The 9463-nt window shown below is 37.8% G+C and overlaps 1 protein-coding gene across 1 annotated transcript in view; it reads left to right on the top strand.

Annotated features, from left to right (window-relative positions):
- Positions 1–2807, top strand: part of LOC124671331 (germin-like protein 4-1) — a 5394-nt gene extending 2587 nt beyond the window's left edge. Inside the window, exon 3 of the mRNA XM_047207716.1 lies at positions 2637–2807. Coding sequence (XP_047063672.1) covers positions 2637–2807 — 171 coding nt within the window. The remainder of the gene's footprint in view (positions 1–2636) is intronic.
- The last annotated feature ends 6656 nt before the right edge of the window (positions 2808–9463 follow it).

Here is a 9463-nt window from a genome sequence, read left to right as displayed (position 1 = left end):
AGCCATTATAGATCTTATGGATAACGCGATATGTACGTACGCTAGAATCACTGGACGGCATTGGTAATTAATCCTAGGGTGATATAACCCATTGCAATGGAACCTCCACCATATCAACACATACCATGGTTCCATTGCCCACCACATAGTCATATTCATAATTGTAAAATAATATTTGCTTTTCAATGCATGAGTGATAAGTATAGTACTTTGCATATAGTTTGATAAAAATAATCAAATGACATGAGCAAGCGATGAACTTGCCTTTCTTGACTGCAAGATTATGCAGGCAAAAGCTTCGATATGTGATAACTCCAAATTCTGAAATACCATCATCGTCCGGTAAGGACAATGTTTAAAGAACTGGCAAAGATGCTATAATGCATAGTATGAGATGCAATCGTCCCGAGCGTAACCTAACCTCGATGATTTAGGATGTATGAGTTGTAAAGATTTCTTTAGGGTTGGTTGCACTTTTAGAATGGTTCTCAAACAAGGTTCTTATTAGGGTTTGGTTATATTAGCATCATAACCAAGTGATATAAGGCATCATAACAATCATACACATAAGAATAGTGATGGAATAGTATGTAAAGAACAGTTGTCAATTTTAAGTTCTACAGAACATGGTTGATGATTACTTATACTATACTTAAAAAGAATAACTTTTGAAGAACATGTTAATTAAGAAATAATGAGTATTTCAAAGAAGGATAGGGCTTCTAAGGTTTGATTGACATTTGTACGTCAAAAGAATAACTTTTGAAGAACAGAGTTAAAATAAGAATATGAACTACTTTAAATAGGAGCTAAGTTCTATTAGGGTTTACTAATAGGACTCGGTTGGTGCTTAAGTAGAAGTGATCTACATGTAGCAAGTATTAGTAGGTTTATTACTATGGTTTCTCCTAAGCATCATATCAAAGGATGGTTATCAAGGTGTTGCTATGAGTTAGTGTTTACTATGACTTCATATTTGCTTTACCAAATAATCTCCAATAGTTTCTAAGCTAAGTGGTTTATCATTTCCTAAGTAAGGTTTAGTTGGATAGGAACATGTGATGTGATTTGCTACACAAAGTTGATACTAGGGTTTATCATTATGGTTCTACTAGGATTTAATGATTGAGGTTGATCTTAATGGTATGGTATATAGGAGTGGTGATCAATGGTACTAATTCAATTAACAAGTTAGGGTTTCTACCTAGGTGACATTAGTGGATCATATAGGTTTTAATTAAGAATAGGAACATGAAATGATAATCTCATGTGACTTGGTTTTATGCTAGTGGATTCTAAGCATGTATTTAATTGTTGATAATTAGGGTTTTATATGTCAAGTAAATCTCCCATGATCATATGTGACACATATCCAGGGTTTTAGAGTTGGTTCTAAGGTGGAATGATCACATGAAATAATGGGATCCAGAGTCTTACTCAATTTGAAACTAGGGTTTCTAAATCATGGTACAACTCCTAAAATGATGATTGGAAATATAGGTGTGGTAACTAAGTACTTTGAAGCATAATTAGTAATGGTTTGACATTTTATTAACTTCCACAAGAATTAGTAATTAGGGTAACTCCTAATTAGGTTTAATTCAGAGATAAGGGTTTAACAATTATTACTAGGTTTTAAAAATAATAACTTGCAAAATAAAAGTATTTAAGTTCACAATATTTAAGTTACTAAATTAATATTGGTTTTTAGTATTTTCTTGATTTATTATTATTTAAGAAAATAGTAACTTAGAATTTTCAAATTAGGGTTTATGAATTTTCACTAATAATTAAATTAATGCAAATATGGTAAATAAAATTAATCTTAACATTTTACTTAGTTACTGAATAGTTAAAATTTAAGTTTGAAATTTCACTAATTATTGAATTCCATTTGTATTTTGAATAAATGAAATGGCATAATTAATAAGGTTAAAAATAAATGAATTTTTATTTTGATACACATTTTTGTTTTATATTTTATTTGAATAGAGTTTATTTTTGTGAGCATTTTGATATATTATTCATAATTTTCTGAGTTAATATGAATTTTATATGATTTTGCAAAGTTGCAGCAATTTACTGGTTTTTAAATTAAACAAAAATACTAAGTGTACCGGTTCAAAACCTAGTTCTAGTCACAGACAGGTGGGACCTAGTCCAGGTCACTTGCCACGAGGGCAACGACCAAGTCAAACATGTGCGGGGAGCCCACGGCCACGTCATCTCTACCGGCGGCTTGACGCCGGCGGTCGAGCGAAGACGGCGCCGCCTCTACAAGGCACCCCGGATGCGTGGTTTGTACCAATCGAACGAGAAGAACGAAACAAGGCTACGCGGTGGTGATGGTTTGTGCGGGGACTCACCGGAGCTACGCCGCGACCAAGTCCCGCGGTGGTTTACTCCGGCGAGCACACGAACTACGGCTACGATTGATGCCGAGGAAGCAATAGAGGGTCCGGAGATGCGCAAGCTCACCCCGGTGATGATGGTGTGGTCGACTCCGGCGATTGTTGACGCGAGACGGTGAGGAATTCGCCATTACCGGCGAGGTACCGCGGAAGGGATCGATGAAATTCGACGGCTTGAGGAAGATCCAGCATGATTCCTTCCTCCCACATGCTCTACGGCGACAGGCGCTCCTCCTAGACCTCACGGCAAGCTCCGGGGTGGCCTCAATCGTTGGCTTCATGCTCGACGCCGGCAAGCAGTCGAGGAAGAAATCGAGGGCTAGAGAGATGCTGAGGGGAAATGGATGGTTGGATGAGATCAAGGGGTGCTCGGCGGTGCTTTTCCCCTATTTATAGGCCGAGGGAGCTACGAGGCCTCGACACGACGACGACGACGGTCGGGAGGTGGCGGTGCACTGGAGAGTTCTTCCGGACGCAGATCTTTCTCTTCGGATATGCTCGGACGCGAATCGATTAGTGCAAGTCTTGAGCGTCTTGTTGGCGTCCGGATTCATGCTTATCATCGACGAGGGCATCGCCGACTGGCATGGTCGCGCTGTCGTCGCCGGGGAAGAAGAAGAACGAGGCTTTTCTCTTCGCACGATTCTTGACGCACGCGAAACGGTATTTGGACGTGGGCTGAGTTGCTATTGGGCTGCTGTCTGGGTTGGCTTGGTTCGTGGACTGGGCTCTTGGTGGGCTTGAGTGGACGTGGTGGTGATGGGCTGCATGTGGTGCTGAGGTCCACCGGTAAGTTTCCCTCCAATTCTCTTTTAAATTTCTGTTTTGAATTTGTTTTGTTTTCTATTTTCTGGTTTGAATTCAAATTTGATTTCCGCTTTGTTTTGTAGGTTCAAAAATATTTGAGTATCAAGATAATTTGATAATCATGCTTACTGCATGGTTTTATTATATTAAACAAATAGTTTGGTTAAGATTTAGTTGAGATCTTGTGAGACTTGAAATAAATAGAAATGGTTTAGGTATTTATCTCAACTCTTTAAATTTGGAAATCAAACCTATTTTGAATGATTTGAAGTTTATAACCGGTGCATGGTAAACATGTCATTAATTTTTGTTATTATTTAACAATATTGAAGGTTCCCATGTATTTTATATTATGGTTAGAGTTTTAATTTAAATGGTAATGAGAATGGATTGGTTCATGATTTCATGTGTATAATGGTTCTTAGGTTTAAGAGGATGATTGATTAAACTCTATAATTACTAATCTTGCTTAGCAACTTCTAGCTTGGATTATACTTGTGATCCATGATACACAAGTTAGGACTTATGATTTTATGTGGAGTGGATCCCATATGAAATGGTTTAGGGTTTTGCATATGCTTCACTAGTTGAAGTATAAAATAGGCATGAGGCATGGCAGGGTTATAATTATAATCCAAAGTAATCCATGGGTTGGAATTCATATGTAGTTTAGGGTTTAAGTTGTGACCACCAATATGATACACAACTAGAATTAGGATATGGCATAAGCTTTGGTTATGTTTTACTAATGGGACATGGCTCTCACCTCCAAGATTAAATATTGACTTGAACAACTAGGATTAGTACTTCTCTAATATTCTTGTATGAACATGGCTATGGTTAGTATTATAACTTCTCTCACTTCTCAATGTCTTGGAATATCCTAAGGTCCTACTTAAGAGATGATGATATGATCCTCTAGATATATGGTTTGCCTAGGAATTCTACCTTGCAATCTCATGTAGCTTGTTCTTCAGGAAATCTGATAAACCTGCATCTTGTGGTATGCCTCCACCTCCTAGCTTCTTCATCTTGATCCTAGCTAATTAACATGGAATGGCTCTATGTGTTTGTTCACATGTATCATGCTACAAGATGAGCAAATGGATGAAGGGTGTGGCTCTATTTATAGGCTTGGGCAAGCTCTAGTATCATGACACATAGGTGGTGACTCTTGTGTTGGTTTGATGAGTAAGGTGCTTGGTTGTCATGCTCTCATCCATAGCAATCCTTTGAGCATGAGGTGGCATAGCTTGGAAAGCAAGTCATGTAGATATTTTCATCCCATGTGGCAAGATCATTATCCTCTCATATGATTTATTTTTGGATAGCCAAGTGGCATTTGCTACTAAATATCTTGTGGATGGTTTTATTATTGTTGATGAGTCACTATATTATATTTTATTGGATTTATATTATAATATTGGTGAAAAGGTGGAAGTTGAAGGTTATTCCTCAAATTTGGATAGTTTTTGTTTGATTTCACCAAGGCATGATCATATGAGTTTCAAAATACTCATAGTTAGTTTTATTCAAATAGTTTGAACTATAATTCGTAATGTAAATGGATTTAGTTTTATGATATTCTATATACTTAATAAGTTATGATTTAAATAAGAATGTGTGGCATTTATGCACTTTAGACCACTGTGGTTTACCTTATTTATAAGTGAATTAAATTACACACAAAGGTAGTTGCTAACTTTTAAGTGTTAATAAGTTAGGGTTTGATTCTTAAAGAATGTGTTGTTGTAAATATAATTCCATTTGATCTAATCCATAGATCAAATCATCTCTACCCAAAATAAGGTTTTAGCAAAGATCACAGTGAAGTTTATAGCGCTTGACTTGATGATCTACTTCAATTCCAACAAGTCAAGTGAAACTTCGATTCATCGTGGTAAGTTTTATTTGAAAGCGCGAAAATTCCCCGGATTTTCTATGCATGAATGCAATGCACACTTTGGTGTTCTCTCATTTTATTGCCTCTAAACCTGGGATATTACAGCCCCTCCCCCTTAAACTGAACTTCGTCCCGAAGTTCGAACGCTCTCATGTTTCGGAATGTTGAAATGTCTTGAACAGATCACCATCCTTTCAAAGTCCATGGTGATCACACTAGATATAGTGAAATATATCCCTTGTCCAGATCCTTCCGGATTCTTCTGATATCTGGCACTGATACTTTCTTCAATTCTATGATTTCTTCCAACACTCTAAGCTTATAGGCTTACTATCCAAAAATTCTTGGATTAAGACATGTTATTGTGTTAATGGACTTTCCTAATGGTTGTGGTGACATCTTCCTATTTGGGTACTCAAAGCTTGGTTCTACCAACTACGGTGTAATATGGCACTACGATTTACCAGCTGCGATACTAAAACCTTAATTTCAAAAGATTTATTTAAGGTAGGGTATTGTTTTCCCTTACTACCATAACGAAAGTAATGGTACTTGGTAAGGTATTACGATAGGCATGGTCCTGGTTGTTTAGTCCTACGAATGGATTAGACTCATTTAGTCCATCCAATCATGGCTTCTAGTTTTAAGCTAGTTATCTTCCTTTTGGGTTCTTTAGGTTCCATGAAAGGAATCTTTCTAATAATCATTAGTTTTGGTATAGTCAAACCCTTCGATCTTTTGTTTTCTTAGGCTTTGATTGTCCTCCGATATCTTCTTCATCCAACTTCATTTTCTAATACTTACTTAAGTTCTCTTGGTTTTGAGTAATTACAGTTACCCACTTAAGTTAAGGTCTAACCCTTACTTCTTCGATATATAAACCTCGGCTTCAGGTCTGACAATCTCCTGAGAGTACTCTTATATGGGTACTTCCCATTAACCTTATAAAAATAAGATCGGACTTCCTCTCAGTTCAGACCTTTTTCTTCGTCTTTCATACTCCAAATCATATTTTAATACTTCTCCTTCAACCTTCCTCTCCCCCTTGGAGTTTACTAATGATCTTCAAACCTCCTTTCTTCTAATCATTAAACTCCAAGGTTAGAAGTTTAGTCTTGGTCTAACTTGTAGTTTGTACTTTTCTAGAGTCTCACGAAGAATTCTTTGTGGTGTATCCACTCAGTTGTGGGTATCCATTATGAATCCTCCAATTAAAAAATTTACCAGCTACGAGATACCAGCTGTGAAATACTAGCTGCGGAATCCCTCTTTCCTTTAAAGTGAAAGAAATGTTCAGGCTGTGGCTATCTGGTACCAGCTGCAGACTACCTAGTACCAGATGTAGCTTATTGGATACCAGCTGTGGCTATGTTGTGGTTGTCAATATCCACCTACCAGCTGTGGCTACCTACATAGCTTTAGTTAAGATATACCTCACTTAACATTCTTTCTCTTCATGGTTATCCTATATCAGCTGCGGTCTTATCATACCAGATACGACTTCACTTGTCTATTTTCCTTCTTCCAGGGTTTGTTTTACAAGAAAACCACTTGTTGACACTATGAAAATAGTATTGTAAGTGACTTCGCTTGCATTCCCTTCTTCCATAATGAATACGGCTCCACTTCTACTACTCCATATTCACTATTTTTCTCACTTTCATGGTACTTCCATGTTGAAGTACTCCTTGATTAAGGATAAAAGTGAGTTTTGATTGGTCTTTCCTTTAGAGTATTGTGGTTGCTTCCCACAATTTGACTTCCTTCATCTAGTGAACCTTCATCTTGTCTTCCAAAATCTTCATAATTCGTCACTTCCTCACCCGAATACCTTTACCCTCTAGACCTATAACATCAAGTAAGAGCTTGATATCGCAACATGCATTTGCATATCAAAGTCAAACTTCATGTATGGATCTAGTCAATCAATGAAAGTCCAATAAAATCCAAGAAGATTCAGCTTTGTGTTCATAATACACATCCTGATATGCCTGAATAAAATAGTTGGGTAAGACATCCCTAAACATCAGGTTCAGATGTGTAGTATATAACACCACATAAGATAGGTTTAGGTTGTGATACTTAGCACGAATACGTGAATTTCTACTATTTGTCTCAACATTTATCTTAATTGCACATTTGCAATGAGACAATTTGAAACAAAATGGCCTGGGATAGTTGAAGTTAACCTAGTTTTCTTTGGAAGTACTAACAAAATAGTATACCATATATGTGCTATTGAGGACTACTTCCTATAATACAATTAGTTCTAACATGTCTACTCTAAACACATGATTGTTTAGAATATACCACCTATAACTCCCGGATTTCTCTATGTGATATGCTCTAAATAAGCCTTCTTTAAATTAAGGACTATGATTCTAACATACTTGGTACAGTTATTAGGATTTTAAGGCCTAAGCTTTTGAACTATTCCTTAAATCCTACTCGTCATCATACTTCTGTTAACGTACTTATGATGTTCTACTCCCTCACATCATGATTCTCAAGTGAATCATATATGATTACCAACTTTACCATGAAAAGTAGACTTAAATACTCCTATCACTCTTCCTTACCTCCTATGATTGACTCATCATAGACATATACTACCTTATATAACTTATCTCCCTTACTTAACATCAATCATTTGACATTTTAAATGACTCTTACTTAACCATACTTGTATTGGTATACTTCTTCCAATAGGATATCTTCCTTATGGTTGTATCCTCTCTTTGGACTACCATGTGTTGTATACCAACTGTGGTCTACTACCACCAATTATCTTAAGCTCCAATGGTGTTCTAGTTATTTGGAATGAAGCAAGATAACTAATTCACTTTACTAAAGAAAGATAGATAAGAAAGATTGACTCAAGTGTGTCAGGATTATTCTCAAGTGAATACCCATCTCAAGTCAAAAGAATAGTTGGTTTAGCATAGTTGCCTTAGCTAATACAACTTCCTATAGACACTACCAAACCTATAGGTCTCCTTTAAAGGGTTTTAATCCTAGGGTCAAAGCATTTGCTCTGATACCAGCTGCGGTGACCCAGCGTACCACTGCATGGTGTAGTACACAAGTCGTTGACATAACACAAGTGAAACACCGTTCCACCCATATTACATCCCTCGAGTGGTACAACGAAACATATGCGAGTCCAAGGTATGTCTATAGAAGTACACACGAATCGTTTACATAAGATCCACACGACCTCCTACTTTACGGTGAGGTAAAACTTCAAATAAAGCTCCGAGAAGAACGACTCGTAGTCTATCTTATTGCTAACTCCAGTTCAAGAGCTACTTGGCTTGCTAAAGAAATCTAGCTACTTAGGTGCTAGGATTAGGGAAAGGTTCCCTTCTATTACTAGTCTAGGTTTCCATAATAATTGATGCGGAAGTTGACTCCATTGACTTCTTTGATTGGATTCTTCATCTTGTTGCGATTGACTCCCTTGTCTTCGAGTTCCACGGTAGTTTCTCCTTCGGTGCATTGCTCTAAGAAGGGGGTTCAAACGAGATAGAATGAGTACGAGCGTACTCAGCAAGTTCATATTAGGAAATAGGTGTATCATGCACTAGCTACAGCCATAGACCAGGAAAGTCATAGGCCAATGCAAGTTTTCATAAACATTTCTTCAAAAGGTTTATTTTATTCTGAAAACTATGCCCGTCAGTCTTCACGGAGTTGACTAGAACTTCGTGGAGTTCCTTTCTGCCCGCGTTCGCAGTTCCCTTCCCGAACAGGGAGTGACGAGTCACAATTCTTGATACCCTCTGCGGAGGTGCGTTACTTTACCCCACAAGAGATCTTAACCATGTTGCCGGCCAGAGTATGTCCCCGTCCACACTTCCTTTGGTGTGAGGCCCAAGTATAAGATACAAGCCAATCACCGCCTTCTCAGCGACCACTGCAAACCCACCCTTTTGTCCGACCGTACACCTCCGGTAGACTTCCCCGATAATACGGCTTTACTCATGGTGTACTCCGGACAATCCCTCATAGATGGTAGAGATTAACATCACTAATGGATGGGGATTTAAAAGGATTTCCCAACCTATTGCGGCAGTGCCTCCAACACCCCACCGTCTCTACCATCCGTTGGCGTGCAGAAGGGAAAAGATACAGCTGACTTCCCCAGAGCCATTATAGATCTTATGGATAACGCGATATGTACGGCGCTAGAATCACTGGACGGCATTGGTAATTAATCCTAGGGTGATATAACCCATTGCAATGGAACCTCCACCATATCAACACATACCATGGTTCCATTGCCCACCACATAGTCATATTCATAATTGTAAAATAATATTTGCTTTTCAATGCATGAGTG

This window comes from Lolium rigidum, chromosome 7 (genome assembly GCF_022539505.1).
Source record: "Lolium rigidum isolate FL_2022 chromosome 7, APGP_CSIRO_Lrig_0.1, whole genome shotgun sequence".
Classification (NCBI taxonomy): Eukaryota; Viridiplantae; Streptophyta; class Magnoliopsida; order Poales; family Poaceae; genus Lolium; species Lolium rigidum.
This window is presented reverse-complemented; position numbering and strand designations above follow the sequence as displayed.